General features: G+C 34.2%; 1 protein-coding gene across 2 annotated transcripts in view; it reads left to right on the top strand.

The window, feature by feature from the left end:
* LOC136032844 (alpha-amylase 4N-like) overlaps positions 1-26,525 on the top strand; it is a 47,182-nt gene that overhangs the window by 8,522 nt on the left and 12,135 nt on the right. For both annotated transcript variants that reach the window (XM_065713254.1, XM_065713253.1), the window contains exons 3-8: positions 213-402; positions 2,039-2,154; positions 4,244-4,353; positions 7,672-7,800; positions 14,291-14,415; positions 20,373-20,441. In XM_065713254.1, coding sequence (XP_065569326.1) covers positions 213-402; positions 2,039-2,154; positions 4,244-4,353; positions 7,672-7,800; positions 14,291-14,415; positions 20,373-20,441 — 739 coding nt within the window. The remainder of the gene's footprint in view (positions 1-212; positions 403-2,038; positions 2,155-4,243; positions 4,354-7,671; positions 7,801-14,290; positions 14,416-20,372; positions 20,442-26,525) is intronic.

The following is a 26,525-nucleotide window of genomic DNA, read 5'->3' as shown; positions in this document are numbered from 1 at the left end:
CTACTGTTAAGGGTAAACGAGTCTTCTCCAACTCTTTAGACATCAAATAGATTTATAAGCTATCGGCTATGTGACAACAAAAAAATAACATTTTCTACAATTGGCCAGGAAACAGACGCGTGTTTGAAAGAAAAAGCTGCCACCAACAATGTTTTTCTGCAGCTTAAAGAGTCTCACCATTATGTTTGATGAATGCCAACGTTTCTTTACAGGATTTATGTTGATGCTGTGTTTAATCAGCTTGCAGGTGGTGGATGGACTGGCACCACTGGAGGATCGAGCTACGATGCAGGTGGGCCCTCATACCCAGCAATTCCTTTTGGGCCAAATGACTTTACTCCTTGCTCAGAGTGTCCGAACTCAAGTTGTGACATTGGTAACAGTTATGATAATCCAAATGCAGTAAGTAAACATGTGTTTTGAGCAATTTTTTTTTAAACTAGCTTTAGTCTGTAGTCGGTTCACTACCCTAGTCTAGTTTATTAGGTTTATTAGTTTAGCAAGGCTATTTTTTCATTAAGGTACATTTATTTTCTAAGTTACATTAAAACAAGACTTTCTTTTGAGGTTGCCCACATAATTTTTTTCAGGAAGAGGCGGATAAGCCTGGAAGTTTTTTTTTTAAGTGGGAGAGAGGGAAGAATGCTTAATGATTGTTGTTTTTGCCCGAAGTTCCAAATTTATTTCGCATATAGTTTAAAAGTGTTCATAGGATTATATGAGTATCTAAAGAGATTCGACAGCCAGACGGAAGAAGTGAAAGATTTTATATTGGTATGTTAAGCAATTGAGGGAAGCGGTTATTTTAGACTAGTTCCAGGTAAATATTTGAAGAAGCCCACAGTTAGTAACAAATAAGCTTCAAGGCTTAGAGAAAGGAACAATTCAGGAAGTAGTGAGATAAATTTTGACAATTAAGAAGGGAAGGAGGACTTACTACTAAGGATGAGTTAGAGATATTTAACAATATATTTAATGATTAAAAAATAACAGGGATCCAGATCCTGATGAATATAGTAATGCTATATGGTGGTAATGAGTTTAGAATAAAACGCTGAAAGCTATTAGCTCTGGTAAAGGGAAAATGCCCAGTGATTGCAGGAAAATTAAATTAACTTTTTTACATAAAAGGTATATATGAGGGACGAAAGGAGTGTTCACCTCCTTGTTGACCCAAATTCGTCTAACTAAGTGGAAACTGCAGATAATTAAACTGCACTCAAGCCAGGAGAAGAAGGAGTTTGCCACTATTTACTGAGCTTGTATTTTCACAATAAAACCCATAGCCTCTATGTATTACTGACAAATCTGTTTATGGTCATAGAAGGGTACAGTTATGACCCCTAACCCCTCCACCCTACTTCTAAAAATGCATTTATTAAATTAATGTTTAAATTCACGACACTTATGTCATTATTCTTTTAATTCTCTCAGATAATATGTTGGGTATTTGTGGATGTCTCTCTTTTTTTTAAAGTAAAGAATTCATTGAAGACTTAAAAATAAGAAAAAAATTGACTTAAAAATAAGAAAATATTGGGCCAAAGACTTAAAACCATGGGAAAACTTTAAACTTGTAAGTTTTAGGTATATCAAATTATTTTCTAATTTAAATAATTCGACAGATTTAGATTATTTATCTTTAATTTAACCTGAAGAAAGGCTGTAACTTCAGATTATAGCAGGATATGCTGTAATTTCTGTAGCTCAAGCTACAGCATTAACGAGTGCTGTAACTAAATCTCTTTCAACACTCTCTCAACATTCCCTGAAAGTTTCAACTTATACCTTTAGCCATTTCTGAAAAACTGCTGACAAGACTAACCAGCTGACTGTCCAACTTATTTAAATAAAATTCACTTAATGTTTAGATCTATATTTTCTGTTCGGGATCGTCTCAAGTAACCCCGAAATAACTTTAAGAACATGTACGATTTGTCAAATAATGCGTGGCCGATACCTCTAATATGTTTGCTTGTTACAATTTCCCTTTTTTGCTAAAATAAAAAAAGTTTATCTTTTCTTTAATTTAACTTAGGTCCGAAACTGTCGATTGAGTGGAATGCCTGATGTTCGGCAAGGAAGTGACTACGTCCGTGGCAAGCTTCTTGAATTTTTCAACAAATTAGTAGAAATGGGTGTTGCAGGCTTTAGGTAAATATAAAAATACTGATTCCTTATTTGCTTTAAATGGGGTTTTTTATGGTTGCTTTTAAAATACAGTGTCTCGTGGAATGATCCTGTAAGGAGTTTAATCTTAGGTTGGTTTAAAACTGAATGGTATATATGTAACCTGGAATGTTGATAATTTGAATTAGAAAAAGAAATTTTAATCTATTTGAGAACTTAAACTGTGAAATGAAAACGCAAGAAAATGATATAACTTATGCCGTATCTAGGGGGGGGGAGGCTACCGGTCCCCCCCTTCCCTAAATATTTGTCCGACTCATAAAAAAGCATAAAAACTAATTTTTTATGTGGTTTTCAAAAAAAAAAATTACCCCCCAACCCCAAATAAAGTATGTTAGAAAAACAACAAAACATTAAAAAAAAAACTGCCACAGGTAGAAATTGAGGCATGCTCAAGCCCTCCTATCACTGGATTGAAATAGCATGCTCAGTGGTCACATGAAAAACATGAATAATTGTGAAAACTCCGATTGTCCTAAGAAATAAAGCAATTTCGTTCTAAATTCAACTACATACGGATAACATTGAATAACTAATGAATTACTCTGAGTAGCCTACAAGGAGGATAGGTTGGGTGAATTCCTGTTTTTTGGACATGAAACCCGTTTCATGTTCCGCCACAAATGTTACCACTTTCCAATGTGGCTAAAATTTATTCTACAAAAGTGTCTGTGAAAATGAAGCGACCGCATTTCAGAGAAAGATGCGATTTACTGAGATTTAGTCTGAAGTAGGCGGTAACTGGTTGCTAAAATATTGTTAAACTGAGCAGTGGTTTTATTTGTTAAAAGCTTTCGAGGAGAAAACTGTGTTATTTTAGTGGATATTAGAGGCTTTCATATTAAGGAGAATATAAATCTTTCCCTCTTCCTTTTTTTCTCGCAATCAAATTGCAAGAGATGAATGACCTTGGTCAAATATGGAAAGCTCCGTCAAAGAAGTAGCTCTTTGTACTTATTCCATACTGAACGAAAGATTTCAGGGAAGCTGTCACATTTTTCCAAGAATTGTTTTTTTTTCCGATATTTTTCAACATAGTCTCATCATGCAGGAAATGCACCTATAAAGATAGGTGCTGAGAGTGTTTTCTAAACGAGGAGAAATACATGGGCTTTATAAACTCAAGACCGATTTAATAAATATATGTTGACTATTGACGAGTCCGTTGATTTTGAATTGAAAATGGAATAGCTGTGTGAAAAGTCAAGTCATGGCCAATTGTAGACGAAGCCAAGACAGATTGTCCAATTAAGTGGGCATCAAGTCAAGGTTAATTTTACCCCTTGATTGCCGTTGTTACTGTCTCCCACTTATGCTACACCTCTCATGCATGTCACTACACAATGCCGAACTAGAGTCAACTTTGTTGAAGGGTCTCCCCGGGGAACACACGCTGGCTGACAGTAGTTTACTTGAAAATTTTCAACTATACTTGAAAATTTTCCTCTCATTCATGTCACTCCACAATGCCGAACTAGAGTCAACTTTAGTCTACAGCTTCAAGAATAAAAAAAAATTATAAAGCTGGTAATTTACGTAGCACAGGTTGATAATGGTTGCACTACGTAAATGGTTGATACGATCTATATGCTACTTAGCCTAAATCATTTTTACGACACGTCAGTAGCCTGACATGCCCGAGTGGCCTAAATCAAAATGTAAATTCTGTAAGACAGTTATTAATTGCTTTACTGGAAAATTTGAGAGGAAAAGGGAAATTTGAGGCCATGTGTTTACCCAAAGAGAATATCAAACTGGAAAATGATTTTGTTTTGCACGATTTCAGGCAGCATACTATTCTAAATCTAGTTTATAAGTTCTGAGAGTTTTTTCGCAATGAAAATTAGCAAAAACTATCAAAGAAAAGGAATATTTGAGCTTTTTTTTCAAATTAGTTGGTAATGCAAACTACCAACATCTAGTACATGATTTGACCTTGGGGTCTGAACATGCAATAATAACTACAGAGAGGTCATCTTCAGAATTAGGATTGCTGCTAATCCATCATTATGTTTTTTATTGTTTTTAAGACAGATTGAGTTTTAATTTACAGATTCGATGCTGCAAAACACATGTGGCCAGGAGACGTAAAGGCAATTGTTGATTCAATGCCTTCAACTTCATTTGGAAAGCCGTTCATTTTCCAGGAAGTAATTGACCTTGGTAAGTTATCTATGAAAAAAACTGGGATGAAATGAATTCTTTATTGTTTCACCCGTATTTAGTTCTTTTTTTTCTCCCTTTTTTTGTCTGTTCATACGGTGTCTTTAAAATGTGAGATAAGATTCTTTTTGTGTCTTTAGTAGATATTCTTTCCTTTCTTTAGCTTGAGTGATCTCCTCTGTATCTCACTTACAAATGCCTTCCTGAACCTTATTTTAAGCTATACATCCATTCCTGAATGGTATTATCAAAGACAGACAGAACTGTCCAACAACTTAACAAGTATCTAAGATAGACAAAACCCTTAAATTATTTTTCTAACATTTTTTGCATACTTTATAGCCTATAATTCTTCGAATTTTATTTCTTTTGTTTCTTAGCCTGTCCTTCTCGGTGCTTCAAGTTTTTTTGTTTTTTTTTGGTGAAAAGAAAATAGCGGCTGTGGTTAACTGTTCTTAAAAGATATTGTAGTTGACAAGCTTAAAAGACGTATGTCTCTTCTTTTTATTTGCTGCAGATAGGCAGAAAAGTTAATTAACTTTCCTCGTAGATAACTTCGAAGACCACACTGCCTTTCCATGACGAAAGTATAACAGTTCAGAGTAGGGATGAAACCTTTTAATCGACAGTGAACAAATATAAAATTAAATATCACTTCTTTTTATTTGGTGCAGATAGGCAGAATAGTTAATTAACTTTCCTCGTAGATAACTTCGAAGACCACACTGCCTTTCCATGACGAAAGTATAGCAGTTCAGAATAGGGATGAAACCTTTTAATCGACAGTGAACAAAAATAAAATTAAATATCACTTCACGTAAGAGCTATGACCTCTGTCCACCTGATATGTCAGATAAATCTAATGAATCGGAGCCGAAAAGGTCAAGAAGATTTGCTTCCGCTGTTGCATTGAAAAAAAATAAGAGCAATAAACTATATGTAATTAGTTTATTGGGTATAAATTTTGTTTTGCTTTTATTGATGTCTTTTAGTTTTACTGCTGATGATGAACACTGTATATGTGTTCGAAGTATCCAGTTAAAAATTTTATATCTGTTCACTGTCGATTAAAAGGTTTCATCCCTATTCTGGACTGTTATACTTCTAACTTTTCTCGGTACCAGACACTGGTGTACCAATGCACAGTCCTCTGCAATAGACCAACTAGAGGCAAGTTTATCCCTATAAATTCCAAATTGCTTATTAGTTATAAAATTTTTCCTTTGCATCTTTTAATTTCATATATAGAATTTATGTATAATAATTACGTCCTTATTTATACTTTATTCTTATTCACACTTATTGCTTTCTTATTATATTTACTACTTTGATATTTGCGTTATTTAATTCTTTCTTTCGATAGAACTACACCTTGACTCCTCCTGAAGTCCAGTTAAAACTGTTTTTGAGTCAACTGCAAGTTTTCTAGTACCTACAAATAAAACTTTATTTTTGTCCCCGGACCCATCTTACCCATCATACCTGAAAACCACAATTTTATAAGATTTTTATTTTGTGGTTTCAAAATTAAGTTTTTAGGGCAGCACCACCTTTTTGTCGGTGTTGCCACGTTAAACCGTGAAAATAAAAAAGCGAAACTAATTAACAAAAATTGAGAACATTTTTAGTGTGTAAAAATTCAAACAATAAGAATCTGTTAATCCCCAAAGAAAAACATTTTTGATGGTTTTTCATCGCCGTTTCTTTCACTTAATTTTGACGCCCGTGAAAGAATTTTAATTCTTTCACTTAATTTTAAATAATAAAAATTATTTAACTGCACATAGAGGTCTATTCCGTTAAAATTGAACTTTCGGGGTCTCCTTAATTGTTTATATCCATATATATATATGGTTGTGTAAGTTTTCACACAAACAATCTAAAAAGTCAGAGTTGATTTTGACTGTCCTTGGTACTTTCAGCAAAAGGACTTACTTAAAACGTAAATGAAAACTTTGTTTAAAAATACAAAGATAACCCACAACTCCCTGACAGTGCATAAAAATGACCTTTAGAGTTGGTCGAGTAGATGGCATGGTGAAAGTTCAAAATTTTAGTAGTTAGGGTTTCTTGAAATTCGGTTTCTTGATTATCTCGCTAAGATATGTAAGATATTATAACTAAGATATTCTAAGATTCTTATTCGCACTTGAAATTACGCTGACGTTCAAGAAGCCCCAGAAAATGATGAAATCATATGACAATTCAATATAATAAACGGAAAATTGTTTTTAATAAAATCTTTCGTGTGTAGCATAGCTTATTTAATTACTGGGTAAAACAAGAATTTATGAATGTACCTTTTGGGAAAATTAGATGTTACCTTGATGCCCTAACTGTCCTTCCAAAAGTACTTTTAAATAGTGTCCAAGAGCTTAAACGACATATAGTGCGTTTTTGTTTCATGTGTATCACCACTAAATGCTACTTTAAAAATAATGTCGTGTAGACTAAGAATCTAATTCGGTAGAAAAACTGCCAATAATATCAGGAACATTGACTATATACAGGGTAAAAAATATCTATAAACATCCCCAGGATTCTATTTAAAAGGCTAGGTGACATTGATTGACTTTTTTTTTTGAAAAAAGGGTGATCTGAGGACCTCCCTCCCCGACAAAAAATTTAACAAAATGCAGTAAGTAAGAGCCCAGGGGATTGACCCCTATTTCTAAATATTTTTTTTAATAATAGTAATTACAAACAATAATATTTATATAAATATAAATTAGATGAACCAATATAAATTTGTTATAAATATCAGTTCATCAATGTTGAAGGTTTCATTTAGTTTATAAAAGTTTTGATAGAACAAAATAATTGGTGCCACAAATATTCCTGATAATGGAAGTTCCAGAAATGTCACATAAACAAAGATTCAAAACAAATAAAATTATCTGTGAACCAAATCGTTGGTACTGTGCATTATATTGTGCATATCTGTGACTTTTCACTGTTCTTTGCTTTAAAGAATCATTTGAATGAATAGTAGAGTTATTCCTTTTTTGAAGTTTTAATAAAATGGTTTTGGGAAATTCTTTGCTATTTACTAAGTAAAGGGAATTTACAAGTTGAAAAGCTTCAACTTTAAGTAATGAAACTTTTGTGGCTGAACTAAGGCAGCATTGTTTTCAGCACTATGCAAACTTTAGATACTTCATGTTTTTTCTGAAAATGAAGATACAAAAAGAAGGAAGATAAAAAAAAGTTGTTTTGAATAGACAACTCTAATGCAAACTAAAGCCAAATAATCTATACGAGAACCAAAAACTGAATTCATATATGCACTTCTAGTATTCTGTGCTTCTTTTGTTCCAGGTTATGAGCCAATTAAGTCAGATGAATATACAGGTAATGGTGTTGTTACAGAATTTAAATATTCTACTAAAATTGGAGAAGTTTTCAGACAAAAAAATGGACAAAAACTTGCCTATTTGAAGAATTTTGGTAAGATTTTATCTATTCATTTATAAATTGCAATAGAAAAATTTCTAAATTGGTTGTAGTCAACTCAGGGCTCCCCTTAATCTTGGTATTTAATCCCTGAAGTTATTCCTTCAAATCAACTTTGTGTTTAATCTGTTTCTCTGTAGGCGTTCTTCTTGTACATAATAGCGCTTTAACCTCTGCATTATATTGCAAACTGGCCATGACAAAAACAAACAAAAAGAACAAATAAACACAAACAACAAAACAGTAAAGTTGTTGAATAGCTGCTCTCGAGACTGAGACATGCTAGAACAAAAAGAGATGTATTTTTAGATTGCTCTTTTATACGGTTAAAATCGTGTTTGTGATCATTCCCTTCAACCCCGGGATGGCTCTTATATAGCCTTAGGATACATAGTCAATCAAAATAAAAAAATAATAAAACAATGAAATTTGTACTTTATAATAAGCAGCATACTCGTATTAATCAGATTATATTGTTTCCTATTATTATTCAGATTTTTAACTTATTTAAAATTGTATTTATTTTATCCATTTTTAGCAAAATAACTCAGGCTAAAGTGGACATCTCAAGTCTAGGATGCGTAACTGGTTTCACAATGGATCAAACAATGGAAAGATAAACAAACAAATATATTATTAGGGCTTTTTATATATCCATCAAGGGGGGGGGGCTGTGCATTTTTTGGGTAACGAATATTATGTTAAAAGGGAGCATAAAGTAAGGTATTTAATAGTACCGCTTTATTTTATGTTTCTTTTGTATGTAACCTAGTGCAATATAAGAAGGGGTGTGAGGATGACTTATCACAAACGTTGCTTTAGCCATAAAAAAGAGCATAAAATTAGTAATTTAAAAATTTCTCTCTTTATGTTCTAGTATGTCTCCTTCGGGAAAGCCGCTATTCTGAAAATTTACCCAAAGGATTAATTACAATCTTTTTCCCTAATTCATGAAAACAAAGAAGTATGTCTTGACAACAATGAGTCTATAGTAAAAAAAAAAAGTAGAAAAGGGTAAGAAAAAAAAATAAAAAGAACAGTAAAACGAATAAAAAGGAAATAATCTAAAAAACAGTTTTACATTAAACTAATATATTTTGCTCTTCTTACGTTTTATCTTTAGTTTTATTTGGTAGGTACATTGGGCTTTAAATCTTTTACTTCAAGCTCATTTTTTCCAGTATTAAAACTAGCTCCAATTTTAAAAGTATTAAACTAGTATTAAAACTAGCTCCATTATTAAAAGTTTGGCTCGTATCCTGAAGGTTACTTTGTAGTTACAAATAAGGTTTTCCCAATAAAACCGAGCCTTCGGTGCGTGATTCGATGATTATTTGTATTTATATTTGGGGTAGCAACTTCCTAATTTTGGGACCCTAAGACGTCTAAAAGTCTGGATAGCAGCTTTTTAGTCCAGTACCATTCGAAGACTAGTAAATAAAACAGATTGTATATATGTATTTCCCTGTGTATTAGTTAGAGCAGCCGTAGATAGTTGCTTAACAAAATGACTATTTCTAATCCTTATGAGCTCACATTTTTAGTTCTCGGGGTGGGGTAGATTTAATACTTCAATAAATATGTGTTCCCTATTCTCTTCTATTGTATTATTGAGTTCTGTTTTCCTACCCCAGTGGTTTTTAGCTAGCAGTAGTACACGGAGGCACTGTCACGTCATCTGGATTACTCTTTGTTTTATTGGGTGCCGAAATTAGCAATCTATATCCTCAATTTTAGATACTTTTAATTTGCGAGGCACCAAAATTAGTAAGTTACTACCCCGACTTTAGATCCGAAGAGCCCTGACCCGGGTACTGAACAGCTGACTTTAGTTTTACCGAGGTATTGATTTCATTTTGGTATAGTAAGATGCCGGATGCAGCATAAGTGACGGTCAAGATTCTCCATACAAAATGTATTGTGTTTTTACCAAAAAGAGTAACTTTCTACAAAATGTGTTTTTGAATAAAAAAAAACAAAAAACAAGTGCTCATGCGAAAGACAGTTAAATTTATAAAGCGAATCATTCATTTTTCTGGATGACCGTAGCCTTTCAGACCCATAGGGGGCTAATAGCACACCCTGCCTCAGAATTTCCTACGGTTAAAAAAGAGGACATTTCCCTACCCTTTATTTTTGACAGAAGACACAAAAAATTGAAACTTATTAGTTCAAATACGTATTTGCGGTATTATTTTGGTGTCAACAACTGTCATTTTCTGAAAAAAATAGTAGTATAGTGAGCGAGCACTAGAAATAAGCCAGATAAATGCAAACTAAAGTTAAAAAAAACAAAATGTTAAACGTAATCGAAAGTGAATTCTTAACCCTGGTTTTCAATGAAAGCAATGTCTTCAAATACATTGGCCAGTAAATGTAATTTTTTGCCTTCAACACTAGGTACGCAAAAATCTATTAATACGAATAGCTACAATAAAACATCAATTCTAGCCAAGGGAGAGCAGAGCTCGATGTGTCAGCTTATTAAATAGAACCTAAGATAAAACTAACACTTCTAAAGGTTAGAAGAAGTGGAAGAAGTAAATAATCTTCCGACAAAAATAAAAGCAAACCAAGAAAACAAGCAGCAAAAAGTATTAAAAAAAGAAGAAGAATAAGAAAGCCAAGAAGCTTAGTAGTTTGATAACTTCTAGTTAAATATCTCCAAATCTGAATTTTTTATGACATTTTTGAAAGGATCATGTCATGTGTGTTAAGCCATCGACTAGATACTCCAAATCTGAATTTTTTATCACATTTTTGAAAGGATCATGTCATGTGTGTTAAGCCATCGACTTGATACATCTTAACCCTTTCACTGTAAGTGCCTTTCGTTTCGTGCCTTTATTGGATCAGAGAGCTACTGTCAATAAATTTTAAGACCACATTGCTCTTTACGTGCCGAAAAGGTTCATTTCTTTGTTTTATGTACCTACTTTGGGGGAGATGCTTAAACGAATTTTAGGTAAACATAACATTGATACTTGTTTCCAATCAGTGAGACCATTAGGTAGTTTTCTTAATTCTGGGAAGGATTTAACCCAGGGAGCTTTAGTTAGTGGGGTGTATAAAATTCCTTGTTCTTGTGGAAAGTTTTATATTGGTAGAACTCACCAACAAATTACTGAAAGATTTATTGAGCATCGCAACTCAATAGAAAAAACGCTATAATTAAGAAAGCCTCCTGAAACTTTTGTTTCGGCTTTGGCTGAACATACATTCTTTCATCCCGAACATTTTATACAATTTGATGAGGCTACAACTATTTCTAATGATAGAGGTTTTTCTCAGTGGGCGAGGGAGGCTATAGAAATTAAAAAACATATATTTGCTAATCTTTCAATAAATAGAGACACAGGGAATTTAAATATTGACCCAATTTATTATTGTCTTTTGGAAAATGAACCAATAGTCAGTAAGGGAATTAAAATTTTATACAATCACCAGGGGACAAGATTACCTACTAGACCAAAAAGAGTTGCTTCAATGTTAGCTTACAAGAGGATTATTTCGCAACAGAATAGTTAACTAAGTTTCAATTTTCATAATTTTTCCTCAGTTGCTTTGATGTTTGCATTGAAGTAACTCTAATAGCTTCTTTTCCCTACGTGTATAAGTAGCGACAATTGTATTTATTATTATTGGTGGTGGTTTAATATGTTTTTAGTTTAGTGTTTTTTTTCTTGTGCGGAGGACGCCTAGTTTGGATACAGGCGAAATATCCGCGATATTTTAGTCTTTCCTCTCTAGTGCCCGCAGTCTCCTTCGAGGTTTTTTTGTGGAGTTTTATCTCTGTTTGTTGTTTATTACCACATTGGTTCTCCGTAATTTAGCATGGAAAGAAAGTATTTTAATATGGGATTTTTTTTTTATTATAGACGGTAAAGAGGCAGTATTTATCTTTCTGCTTTTGCTAAGTTTACGCCCTGCTCTTTACGCTAAAATTTGACTCTCTCTCAACTTTACTTTTCAAAACAGTAAAAAGCTTTAGCGCAAAGAGCAGGGCGCTGATGAGGGAACAGCTCCTTTCATATACGGAGTAATTTCTGTTCGTTTTAAGTTTTAATGTCGCTCCTTATTTTCAGGTAAAAAAAACTTCTTTTTATAATTTAATTTCTGAACTTTTTTGAATTAATGCATGTTTTAATTTTGGCTCTCCGCACAAGAATAATTGAAACGATATTTGCATATTAATTTTTATTGGCTAAATGGCTTTCTCATAGTTTTGATCAGACGATTTTGAGAAAAAAGAGCAGGGGTGGAGATCTAGTTGCCCTCCAATTTTTTGGTTACTTAAAAAGACAACTAGAACTTTGAATTTTTAAGAGATTTTTTATTAATAAAAAATATACATAACTTACGAATTAACTTTCGTAACGAACTTCTATATTCTTATGTTTTTATTACGTATATGGGGGGGTGGTGGTCGCACCCTCGTCATCACCTCGTTCTTTATACTAAAGGTTGAATTTTGTCCCAATTCCTTAAGAACGACCCCTGAATCACAAAGGCCGTAGAATAAATAGTTGATATTACTAAAAATACTTTAGCGTAAAGAGCGAGGTCTTAGGAGAAGGTGAACCCCTCATATGCGTAATAATCTCCGTTCGTTTTAAGTTTTAATGCTTCTCCTTACTTTCAATTGAAAAGAACTTTTTCATGTTTATATTTTCATTGTTTTTTTTTAATAGTAATGCTAGAAAATCCTGCGCCCTTTTCATTGAATTTCTCTTCCCCCATGAAATATTCCTCCAAGGAAAGATCCTCCCATATAGCCCCCTCCCGTGAACCCCACACCCAAACCAAAAAAATCCCCCTGATAACGTCGGTACACTTCCCAATAACCATTACTATATGTAAACACTGGTCAAAGTTTGTAACTTGCAGCCCCTCCCATGGGGACTGTGGGGGAATAAGTAGTCCCCAAAGAAATAGTTATGAGGTCTTTTGACTATACTGAATAAAACGGCTATCTCAAAATTTTGATCTGGTGACTTTGGGAAAAAATGAGCGTGGGAAGGGGTCTAGCCCTCCATTTTTTTTACTTCAAAAGAACACTAAAACTTTCAATTTCCATTAGAATGAGCCCTCTCACGACATTCTAGGACCAATGGGTCTGTACGATCACCCCTGGGGGAAAAAAACAACAAATTAACGCGCATCCGTCATCTTTCTTCTGGCAAAAAATACAAAATTCCACATTTTTGTAGATAGGAGCTTGAAACTTCTACAATACGGTTTTCAGATACGCTGAATCTGATGGTGTGGTTTTCATTAAGATTCTCGGACTTTTAGGGGGCGTTTACCCCTATTTTATAAAATGAGGCAAATTTTTTCAGGCTCGTAACTTTTGATGCGGAAGACTAAACTTGATAATAATCTGCATAAGTGTCTATGCCTAATCCTCCTTACTACAGATCAATTTACAAAACCAAAGTTTTTTCTGGGGGAAGTAAACAGCTAAGTTGAAACTTAAAACGAACAAAAATTATTGCATCACAGTCTATATAACACATGTCAATAAAACCAGTACAAATAAACTAACTAATTATATTTTCCTATGTTTGTAGGATTATGGACAACTAGCGCTTTACTTAAAGCCCAAAACAATATAGGAATTTCGGTACACTAAAAACAAACTGATTATTGTTGCTTCATTTTTTTTTTCGTTTAATTTGGTATCACTTCTGCAAAATGGGACAGTCCAATGATTGACTCTCACTTTGGTTCTTTAAAGGACGTGTCATGATTAGTTTGTAGACAAGTTTGAATTAAAACCATCGAAGTAAAAACAAACGTATGCAAGAGTACTTCTCAGCTCAAGAGGCTCAGATTCTTCTAATTCTTTCCTTGTTTCCAGTTTTGTTTTGCCTGTCTTTTAATCCTTTGGAGTACTCTCAACCCTTTTCAAAACAAAGTTCTGCGCATGTGCGTGTTTGTGTATATTTTGTATACAAATGATTGGCAACATCTATTTTGAAAGAACAAAAAGAACAAGCAGATAAATTTAAACTGTGTTTTAGTGTCATTAATCGAACAGAATCTGGATTTTATAATTGCTACCTCATCACATATAATTTATATTCAATTTTTATTTTTTTTTTTATGTAAGTGTTGCAAGCGCACAAAGTTAAGACATTTTAGGCAGGCTTGAACTTATAAAGAAAAAGAAATTAAAAATTAATATTATGATAAATTTTTGAATAAGTGACTTGAAAAGAGTCTATTGAATTAAAAAAATATATATGGTGGGAATCAAAAATGAATATAAAATTTTATTTCATATTTAGAAATACACTACAAGAGTAGTTTGAACAACCCCGTTTTGCTTACAACGTGTAGAATACAAATATTTGCTCTAATATAAGTAGAATTTGATTCCATTTTGCGCGCAAGAGTAAGAATAAATTCCTTTCCAAATGTTGTTTAGTAGTTTTATGAGTCTATACCCCTAAGATTGTAATTCTTAGATTTGTCTTTAAAGGTGAAGGATGGGGTATGATTAGTGGAATTAATGCGCTTGTTTTTGTTGACAATCATGACAACCAGAGAGGACATGGGGCAGGAGGACCTGATATCATCACCCATAAAGAATCAAAACTTTACAAGGTAACCTAGATTTTAATTTATTTTTAATAATTTGACGTTTGGCTTCACGATTATTTGTGTTTGGTACGACTTTCAGTTCCATTTTTTTCGCTTGATTCCCAAAAAAATGGGCATTTTGATGAAGTTTTTCTTAGGCAAGATAAATAATAATTGATAGTTATGCTTAAGTGTTGTTATTAAACAACTTGAAGAGAGTCTTTTTCTGGACCAAAAAAGAAAAAATTTGAAGACTGAGAACACCAAAGTACCCAAAATTGCGAATTACTTCTATAAAAAGATCTACAACTGCGAAGGAAGATGACAAATAATCTTGAATTTTAAAAATGTTCATTATGAGAATAGATGAAAATCCCAAGACCCAAATTAGGCATGCTCCTAAACCTAGGCTCTGATAGGAGTCAAATTGTGTTTCAAGTTATGGATTCAATATGCGCCCCGTAAAAAAATATTTTCATTAGGGGGAATATTTGTTTCGTTTATGTTCCGATCAGTGTTCAAAAATTCATTGATACGGCGGGAAATTTATTTTTGCAATAAATTGAGACAGGCTCAGTCAATTTCAGGTTCTGAGTCACTAAAGAGTAAACTAGTAGGTTTGGAAACAAACACCTAAATTTGTGATTGAGTGACCCTCCTCTAACTTTCTATGATCGTCCGTTCTAGGGCAAAGTCGGAAGGGGGGATGCTAATGAATAGAGATACATTCCTCCATAATAATTCATTTCTAATGCGTTGACTGTGAAATGAGCTTTGATTTTTTAATAGTTCAACGGTAGCTCTGTTTTAACAAAGCATAAATTAAGATGACCATGGATCTTTTTTCTTCTTTTTTAGAGACGGCAAACGTTTATGCCAAAAGTAACAAAGGCTAAATAGCAAAGCGGGTAGGGAGTGATAAAAGATTTTTTTATCTTTCCCAATATTTTTTTTATCTAGGTTGTTTGTGCTATTAAATGTCTCGTCAGACACTCTCTGTGTTTCTTACAATTGCTCTGTAGCAGTAGGCCCATTTGCTCCTTTTGTTAGTAGCCTCCTCTAGGCTCATTTAAAATCTGTAGCAGTAGCCTCCTTTGCCCCTTTATTAATAGGCTCCTTTAGGCTCTTTTACAATTGCTCTGTAGCAGTAGGCTCCTTTGCTCCTTTTGTTATTAGGACCCTTTAGCCTCCTTTATAATTGCTTTGTGGCAGTAGGCCCCTTTGCTCCTTTTGTTAGTACCCTCCTCTAGGCTCCTTTAAAATTTCTCTGTAGCAGTAGGCTCCTTTGCTCCTTTATTAATAGGCTGCTTTAGGGTCTTTTACAATTGCTCTGTAGCAGTAGGCTCCTTTGCCCGTTTATTAATAGGCTCCCCTAGGCTCTTTTACAATTGCTCTGTAGCAGTAGGCTCCTTTGCTCCTTTGGTTAGTAGGCTCCTTTGGGTTCCTTTACAATTGCTCTGTAGCAGTAGGCCCCTTTGCTCCTTTTGTTAGTAGCCTCCTCTAGGCTCATTTAAAATTACTCTGTGACAGTAGCCTCATTTGCCCCTTTATTAATAGGGTCTTTTATAATTGCTCTGTAGCAGTAGGCTCCTTTGCTCCTTTTGTTATTAGGACCCTTTAGCCTCCTTTATAATTGCTTTGTGGCAGTAGGCCCCTTTGCTCCTTTTGTTAGTACCCTCCTCTAGGCTCCTTTAAAATTTCTCTGTAGCAGTAGGCTCCTTTGCTCCTTTATTAATAGGCTGCTTTAGGGTCTTTTACAATTGCTCTGTAGCAGTAGGCTCCTTTGCCCGTTTATTAATAGGCTCCCCTAGGCTCTTTTACAATTGCTCTGTAGCAGTAGGCTCCTTTGCTCCTTTGGTTAGTAGGCTCCTTTGGGTTCCTTTACAATTGCTCTGTAGCAGTAGGCCCCTTTGCTCCTTTTGTTAGTAGCCTCCTCTAGGCTCATTTAAAATTACTCTGTGACAGTAGCCTCATTTGCCCCTTTATTAATAGGGTCTTTTATAATTGCTCTGTAGCAGTAGGCTCCTTTGCTCCTTTGGTTAGTAGGCTCCTTTGGGTTCCTTTACAATTGCTCTGTAGCACTAGGCCCCTTTGCTCCTTTTGTTAGTAGCCTCCTCTAGGCTCATTTAAAATTACTCTGTGACAGTAGCCTCATTTGCCCCTTTATTAATAGGGTCTTTTACAATTGCTCTGTAGCAGTAGGCTCCTTTGCTCCTTTATTAATAGGCTGCTTTAGGCTCTTTTACAATTGCTCTGTAGCAGTAGGCTCCTTTGCCCGTTTATTAATAGGCTCCTTTAGGCTCTTTTACAATTGCTCTGTAGCAGTAGGCTCCTTTGCTCCTTTGGTTAGTAGGCTCCTTTGGGTTCCTTTACAATTGCTCTGTAGCAGTAGGCCCCTTTGCTCCTTTTGTTAGTAGCCTCCTCTAGGCTCATTTAAAATTAATCTGTGACAGTAGCCTCCTTTGCCCCTTTATTAATAGGCTCTTTTATAATTGCTCTGTAGCAGTAGGCTCCTTTGCTCCTTTGGTTAGTAGGCTCCTTTGGGTTCCTTTACAATTGCTCTGTAGCAGTAGGCCCCTTTGCTCCTTTTGTTAGTAGCCTCCTCTAGGCTCGTTTAAAATTACTCTGTGACAGTAGCCTCATTTGCCCCTTTATCAATAGGGTCTTTTACAATTGCTCTGTAGCAGTAGGCTCCTTTGCTCCTTTGGTTAGTAGGCTCCTTTGGGTTCCTTTACAATTGCTCTGTAGCACTAGGCCCCTTTGCTCCTTTTGTTAGTAGCCTCCTCTAGGCTCATTTAAAATTACTCTGTGACAGTAGCCTCATTTGCCCCTTTATTAATAGGGTCTTTTACAATTACTCTGTAGCAGTAGGCTCCTTTGCTCCTTTGGTTAGTAGGCTCCTTTGGGTTCCTTTACAATTGCTCTGTAGCACTACGCCCCTTTGCTCCTTTTGTTAGTAGCCTCCTCTAGGCTCATTTAAAATTACTCTGTGACAGTAGCCTCATTTGCCCCTTTATTAATAGGCTCTTTTACAATTGCTCTGTAGCAGTAGGCTCCTTTGCTCCTTTTGTTAGTGGGATCCTTTAGCCTCCTTTATAATTGCTTTGTGGCAATAGGCCCCTTTGCTCCTTTTGTTAGTAGCCTCCTCTAGGCCCCTTCAAAATTACTCTGTAGCAGTAGCCTCCTTTGCCCCTTTATTAATAAGCTCCTTTACAATTGTTCTGTAGCAGTAGGCTTCTTTGCTCCTTTTGTCTTGTTTAAATATTGAAGAAAGATTAATTTTTTAGTGTTTTGAAAAAACAGTTTTTTAAAATCGTTTCTAAGACGCAAAACAATTCTGTCTTGGAAGCGAGTGTATTCTGAACACGAGTGTGACCCCTTCTTAATTTAGCCAAAATGGTGATTTTGGTGGTATTGTTAAATGATGCAGCAACATTTCAGACAACTCTAGAAATAAGTTTCAGGCGAATAATAATAAGATCTAGGTGAGAGTTGATAAGGAATCCTTAACAAATATATACACCAAATCTGAAAGAGATAAAATGCAAAAAGCAATTTTCCGCATAGTAGTTTGCAATGAAAGAAACAGTTTTTCTTTGTAATTTCCTTCTTCTTGAGAAGTTTAATAATGAGCACAGCATAGATACCAACACAGTTATGAAAACTCGATTTATTTTTGGAACATAATGCGCGGTAGAGATGCTAGCGGCTGGAGACAGGAAACTGGCAGCACAGCTTAGATATCAATATTGGTATCTAAGCTGTGTATGCAACAAAACAAAATTGCGTTCCCGCCTATGGTGTTGTAGTACGATCTACGCGTCGGAGCACGGGCTTGGAGGAGGCGCTGTACCAAAGGCTTCTCATGGGCAAGATAGGAGTTTTCATAACTGTATTGGTATCTAAGATAATGAGTATTGAAATCAGAAACATTAGTTATTTCATTGTCCTTCAGCGGAAAGAAATTTCCCTCCGGGTACTTGACAACCCTGAAAGACTTCATACAATAGCAAAGATAAAGAGAACGTCACGTACCCTGCATTCGTTATCTTAATAGCATTCACAGAGTTTTTAAATTTTTGGCTTTTTTGCGTAGTCCAGAGTAATCGCTAAATTAACAGTCAAATGTTATATAATGAGAAGTAGTTCAACTTATCAAAAGTGTTATAAAATGAAATATTATTCATTTTATAAAATAGAAATATTTATTTTGTATATTTATTCAGTTTATTTTTATGCTTAGAATATTTGGTATTACTATTATTTATTATATTTTTGGAACATAATGCAATTATAAAGGAGGCTAAAGGATCCCACTAACAAAAGGAGCAAATGAGGCTACTGTCACAGAGTAATTTTAAATGAGCCTAGAGGAGGCTACTAACAAAAGGAGCAAAGGGGCCTAGTGCTACAGAGCAATTGTAAAGGAACCCAAAGGAGCCTACTACCGTAATCGCTAAATTAACAGTCAAATGTTATATAATGAGAAGTAGTTCAACTTATCAAAAGTGTTATAAAATGAAATATTATTCATTTTATAAAATAGAAATATTTATTTTGTATATTTATTCAGTTTATTTTTATGCTTAGAATATTTGGTATTACTATTATTTATTATATTTTGTTTGATACTTCAAGGAGTACGAGTGGAGGAGTGGTCGTATTAAATTTATTGTTAATCGACGGTGGTTCGGGATGGAAATTTGAGAAGAGATGAGACCACGCTGTGTTTAGTGTTTGTATTATCCACGGACCTAAATGGGTATCAATGCATAAGCAACCGTGTTAATTGTATTTCTATATTTTTATTTTTTACTACTAAAACCCATATCGAATTTGAGCTTGAAACCTGTTAGGCTTGAAAATTATTGTGATTTTGAGTACATTAGATGCTATAGTCTTCAGAACTGTCTAGAATTTTTTCTCCATTCCTTTTCTTTGGATGTCTATTTTTAAGGTTTAGTTAAATTTTGAAGAAACTGTTGTCCGAAAAGCGATTATTTAACCTACTAGCCCGTCGTGTCATTGAGCCACCTGAGAAAGACGCACTAGAAAAGTCCTCATTTGTCCTACCCTTTTTAAAGCTGTTTGGTATGCCTTCTAAAAAAAAACTTCGATGATTTATAGCCATTTCGTTTGATTTCACCTTTCATCCAGCCTGTTGCAAAGGTTGGATGTTTTTTTTTTGTTTTAACCTTGTTAAAAAATATTAAACATACTCATAACAAAAGCATGGTCTAACGTAATTACAACATTGTTTCCGCATATTCTGTGATGATTGTTAGTAAAACACTTGTGCTACAAAAACGCAAAATTGAGGCTAGAACCTGGTGTGAAAATCCTACATTAAAGCTAACTTAGTCCCTTTTATTGTGTACTCAAATTATGTCTTTCTATCGTTTTCTCAGATTCAGTTTACAGGCATGAAAACTAATATTTTAAGATCTAATTGGCCAACCCTAAAAATTCCGCATGGAAGTTGGGCATTGCTCAGCTCACCAGATTATGCGTAATATATATTATTATTACTGTGGTCACGCTTTACTTAGTTTCTATATACAAGCATGACTTTGTAATTATTATACATGTAATTTATTATACGGGTTTATCACAGAATGCATATCAAGCAAGGTAAAACGCTAGACTTTTCTTTAAAGATCGCAGGGTGTGTAATAGGGGTATGATGAATACAAATTTGACAAAAGTAAAAAAGAACCAAGAAATTTTGTAATTTTGAAGCCTGTAAAAAACAAAAGTTGAAAATGGAGAACGTTTGAAAACAAATCATAGATTTGAATATCCAAAATACAATTAATATATGTCATGTTTTCTTTAGCCACATCCAATAAAATTTTCAAAATCTTTAAAGAAAAAAAAAGTAAAATTTCGGTCTTATAAGTTTTTGGAATTTAAATTTATTCAAAAAGCGATTGTGCTGACGAATTTTCCACATGTATATTTTTGTATTTTTTTTTTTTTAGATGGCTGTTGGTTTCATGCTTGCATACCCATATGGATGGACTCGAGTAATGTCTAGTTATTTCTTTGAGGTAAGTAAGGCGTTGTACATACAAATTGGTTGTGGTAAATCCGAGTGCATTGTGTCACTCAACACAAATTTTGCAAAACAGCAAAAACCGGGAAATATCTGCTTATGTCTTTTTTGTTATTAAGTTTTTTATTTGAAAACCAAATAAGATGTGGGAAAACAGATTAAACTAATTGATACAACACACTTCTTATGAGGTGCTGGGCTGCAAACCTGAGCTCTACAAAATTTCCATGTAGAGCACATAGAATTCCGGCAACAGAGTTGTCACTATAGACTTTAGAAATAGAATCATACTCCCATAAGGGAAGAAAACGTAACCATTAATGTGCTTTAATGGTAGACATCTCTTCCTTTTCTTTCTTTCGAATGATACAGTAATTCAGATTGGGCAAATTACGGCCCGTGGATTTTACTCCCTGTATATTATGCGGCCTTTTGTGATCTTGCGTCAGCCTTATTTTTTTCGATTAGAATTATATTCCGTGATATATTTCTGACCGTTTTTCTGAATATTTTCTTCAAAATTTCAGTTCAGAAAAGCTACTAACTCGAAAACACTCATTGTATAAGCTATTAAGAATTATAATAATGGTTTTCGCTTGTGCACCTCGCGTGTAGAAAAATATCAATTTTTAAGGGAAGGAAAACATTGTTTTAGGTCAATGCTATTGGTCGAGGTTATGTCAGTTTAGGTAAAGTTAACTTCGGTTATAAATATCAGGAATGGGTTAAAAATCCAACTTAACCTAGCATAACCTAACCTGTCATCATCAAACTTTGCATTAAACTAAAAAGCTGACTGGCAGCGCTGACTAAATCGAAGGAGGAAGAAACTTATTTCGGGCATTTATCGTTGAATGACAACATTCACGGATTTTGGACATTCGTGGTAAATGGGTTAAACACTCTCTTAGCCTCTTCTGAATTCTAAGCTCTATTATTGGTCACTAAATTTACAATATAAATCAACTACAATATAATCTCTCCAGCAATGCTCCATGTTCAGTAAGTGCAGAGGAGAAAAAAAGATTAAACTAAGATAAAAACTAAGGAAATCCTTAACAATCTCCAAAACCACAAGCTATGCAGGGGAGTAGTGCATGATTCCACCAAGTCAATTAAACATCTAACCCCATCCAGATACATCAACTCCGAGGAAGATCGGAGAAAACGTTTTTAAGATATTAAAAACGTTTAATTATTAAAAATGTATAAACATTTTACGTTAAAAACAATTAACTAAAATTCTCTAACGTATCTTTAGAAGAGACTAAACAAGTGGCAGCTTTATACAGACTTTGGGTGTGTGCTCCATATCATCTTGTAAGATGTCAGAGGGTTGAAGTTAAACCGCATTAATGACGTATCACGAACCTGTAGGTAGTTGGGAGTGTGAAGATGGTATTTTCATTAATCAGAAACAAAAGATATATTACGACATAAATCAGGAGGAAGTTGGCCATGCAACTTAAAAAATTGGAAGAAGAACAAGACGGAAAATAAGTATATTTCAAATCAAGCAAGGGCTTAAGTAAGGAGCGGCTAGTATCCAGTATAAGAGTAGTAGTATCAGTTTTTCAATGGGAACGTAGATTAGAAAGAGTGTCAGCCCAATGATAGGTCCTTGCGGAGCGCAAAACTCTATTTCAGAAGTGTTAGAAAAAAATAGCGGATCAGCCAAGATAATTCGACCAGATAAATTTGATAGCAACCAGGAATATGCACTCCCTCTTATGGCAGGGATAATTTCCCAAGTAGAAGTTTGTGTTTCGATAATTCGAATTCTTTTCGTACATCAAGAAAAAGAGCAGTAGATATTAGATCAGGTTCTAGAGCTGAATGTACATAATTTAAAAGGGTTGGGTGTTTAAAAGGAATACGGTGCAGTGTTTGTCCGATTTATTTTGTCAGAAGCTTTTTATGGGCATGGATTTATAAAACAACTGTAAATCTAGAGGGATTCATTCAGTAAAAAGTAGCGATTTGTGGATTTATTCGGGTTTGAGTCGGAGCCAAATGTCTACAAGAACCGAAGGGGATAGGACAGTCAAAATTTTGTAAAAAGTAGCATATTCCCTAAAATACTATGGACATATCCAGAGGTGCCATTTGGGCCAAATCTTGGAGTGGGCATGGGGCATTTGACGGAACTTGAGACTTTTATTATGAATCTAACCTACTTTCAAAGTTTACAATGATTAATGTCTTCAAGCCAAATGTCTTCAAGAACCGAAGGGGATAAGACAATCAAAATTTTGTAAAAAATAGCATATTCCCTAAAATTAGACTATGGACATATCATTTAAAAATAAAGGACAAAATTTGGAAAAGGCTTTTGAAATTTTTTGCTCTATGGCGGAAATCGAATTGCAATAGTAGTATAATATAATCTGAAATGTACTTGAAGACAGAAAAAAGACATTTAGCTTGTAGAAAAAATGTAAATTGTCAAAGAAATAAAAATACAAAACCTTTTCTGAATAGAAAAATATTTCAGGCTAAGGAAATCTACAAAATAAGAAGCTTATGTCTTAGCTATTGGGACTTTTGTCTGTCAGAATTAAACGGTGCTGGATCTCACAATGGCCCGGTTGTGCCTCTCTATTTGAAGAGAGAGGAACAACCATCGTTGCAGCAGTAGCTGCAACCTAGCAAAGTTATGAAGACGGAAACAATATGACTTAGAGACAAGTTCAAGTAAAATATAAATATATTTCAACAGAATATAGTTCAAAATACAACAAAATAAGAAAGTTAAAGAATTACTTATTAAATTAGAGGTAACAGAAATGCAAGAACGATGTCTTATTTAGGAGAGTTGAAGGCGGCCAACCTCAACCCTCTTGCTCTAAAAAATTACATGTCTTATCAACTTTTGCTGATTTAAAGTCTGCACTTTTCCACTTAAGCCTCATGAGTTTGTTCTTATTTTCCCTGAAAATATACAGTGTTTTTTACCCGGAATTTGCCTTTGCTTCTCTCTAATGATTCAATTAAAAAAGATAGCAATAATCGGTTGATTGTATTATTAATAAATCTCTTTACATGAAATTTCATTTCAACTTGTTTTAATGTTAATAGTAAGAAATAGGCCTTTATAGTTTGATTTCAATCGTTTTTATTTACCAACGGGTTGATTTTATTTTTCGGATTTTCAAATACCTGTTTGGTTCGGCAGGACAGCTTGAAACGTAGGGGGGAAAGGGGCTAGTTTTGTGTAACTTTTCAGAATATGTTATGGTGTAACCTTTCCCCACCAAGAAATCTAGAAATTATGCTTATGTTTTGTCTCTCTTTCTCTCTTTTTTTTTTGGATGTGATAGCTTTATAGACGGATATATATATATATATATATATATATATATATATATATATATATATATATATATATATATATATATATATATATATATATATATGTATATATATATATATATATATATATATATATATATATATAAAATAGACACTTATAATAAAAAAGCTATATGGACAAACTGCTTTAAGACTACAGTTAACTCGAGATGTTACAGCTTGGATATGATCTTTGAGTTATTAGAATTTGTTTTATAGAATACTTATATAAGATTTGGTGGTGGTTTGTACAAGCCAATCGTGGGAATTCCCATGGGGGGGGGATGCCAGCCCATTTATAGCTGACTTGTTTTTAAGTCAACTAGAATATAAATATATGATGGATAAGAATAATCCAAATAATTTAAAACATGTTTTGTCAAATAATAAAAGATATTTAGATGATATTTTGGTCTTAAATTGTAAGGATTTCATTGATATTTCTAAAAATATATATCCATCAGAGCTTACTCTTGAACCTAGTCATGGCGCTGGTCATGAAGATCATTTCTTAGATTTAAATATTAATATTTCTGATAATAATAAATTAAGTTTTAAAATGTATAATAAAACGGATGATTTTGATTTTGAAGTGATTAGTTTCCCATTCCCTGAAAGTAATATACACTCAAATATCACATATTCGGCGTTCTTCTCACAGTTACTTCGTTATGCAAGGATCTTTAGTAATTATATTGATTTTAAAAATAGATGTAAAATCTTAAGCCAAAAATTGATATTAAGAGGTTTTTCGGCAAATAAATTAACTTGGCAATTTAAAAAATTTAGTTTTTGTTATAATGAACTTTTAAATAAATACCAAAAGAATTATCTGGAAATACTTGAGGAAATTTTTGGCTAATTTCGGAGGTTCGCGAAAAGATGATGCAGCGCCATTTATTTTGAATTGTGTTTCTAATAGATTGGATTTTCTTTAAAAAATACTACTACTACTACTAATAACTCACTGCAGCACCAAGCCGCCTGAGGCCAACACAGCTACGCACGCTCCTCCTCCAACCTAATCTATTTAAAGCCTCCCTCTTTACACCCTCCCAGGAAGTTCCCATTTTCTTTAAATCCTTATTTATGACATCCTCCCAACCCAGACAAGGACGACCTGCTTTCCGTGTAGCCCCAGACGGTTGGCCAAAAAGGACAATCTTCGGTAATCTGTCATCCTTCATCCGTAGAACGTGGCCTAGCCATCTCAACCTTTCTTTAATTATAGCCCCAGAAAGCGGGATTGAACCACACTTTTCGTACAACCTACTGTTTGAAATACTGTCAGTCAGCCGGGTACCCAGAACAATCCGTAGGCAATTTCTCTGGAAAACATCTAGTAAATTTTCATCTGCTTTTCGGAGTGTCCATGCTTCAGAGCCATATTTGACCACTGTCATCACTGTAGCTTCCAATATTCTAATCTTGGTTTGTAGGCTTATCTTTCTATTCTTCCAAACTTTTTTTAACTGTGAAAAAACACCCTGAGCTTTAGCTATTCTACTTTTAACATCTTCACTGCTCCCACCATCTTAACTAATAATACTACCAAGGTAACTGAAGCTCCCAACCTGATCAATCTTTTCGTTACCTAAGGTCACCTGTTCATCTTCACTTATTCCTAGCCTTAGTGACTTAGTCTTCTTAACATTAATTTTCAAGCCTATTTTAGCACCCTGAACTCGTAAAACCTCTAAAAATTCATTCATTTTGCTCACACTTTCATCTAATATGCTTAAATCATCAGCATAATCTAAGTCCAGGAGCGTTCTTCCTCCCCATTTGATTCCATGGTCTCCCATTGCCTTTCCTGTGCTCCTTAAGAAGAAGTCCATCAAAATGATCCATATAAAGGGGGATAGAACACAACCCTGCTTAACTCCTGATTTAATACAAAACCAGTTGCTAACCTCATTTCCTACCTTAACCGCAGCAGTATTATTCTCGTACATAGCGCAAATCACTTTAATGTATTTTTCTGGTATACCATATAACGATAAGACCTTTGTTAACGCTGTTCTATCAACAGAATCGAAAGCTTGCTCATAATCGATAAAACTAAGGACCAAAGGTGTTTGACAACGAAGGGACTTCTCAATTATTAACCTAAGAGTGAAAACATGGTCGACACATCCTCTACCTTTTCTAAAACCGCATTGTTCTTCCCTTAAAACTTTGTCTACAGCATGTCTCAGTCTAAAAAGTATCATATTACTCAGTAATTTGCTACCTACAGAGACCAGATTAATGCCTCGATAATTACGACATTCACTCGTATCACCTTTCTTATACAGTGGTTTAATTAAGGTTTTCCAAAAATCATTGGGTACTTCCCTTTTTTCAAAAATCATGTTCATAATCTTCAGTAGCTTATTCCTAACCTCAGAGCCACCATATTTAAGGAACTCATTAATCATACTATCAGCACCTGGGGCCTTATTATTTTTTAATCCTTCTAGTGCTGTCGCTAATTCTTCCTCACTAAACAAATCTTCCTTCACATCCAAGGTATCACAAACTTTTTCATTTTCATCTATATCTTTTCCTGCAACTGTATCTCGGTTTAGCACATTCATCGCCTCCATTTCACATCTCCTTACTTCATATTTTAATGCTTTCTCCACTTTCTTTACATTCCTTTTGTTTTCATACGACCTATCGCTCAGATAATTCTTATACAAACCCCTTCTACTCTCTATTAAACCTAAAGCTTTTTCACTAATAT

The sequence above is a fragment of the Artemia franciscana genome, chromosome 11 (assembly GCF_032884065.1).
Source record: "Artemia franciscana chromosome 11, ASM3288406v1, whole genome shotgun sequence".
Taxonomy (NCBI): domain Eukaryota; kingdom Metazoa; phylum Arthropoda; class Branchiopoda; order Anostraca; family Artemiidae; genus Artemia; species Artemia franciscana.
This window is presented reverse-complemented; position numbering and strand designations above follow the sequence as displayed.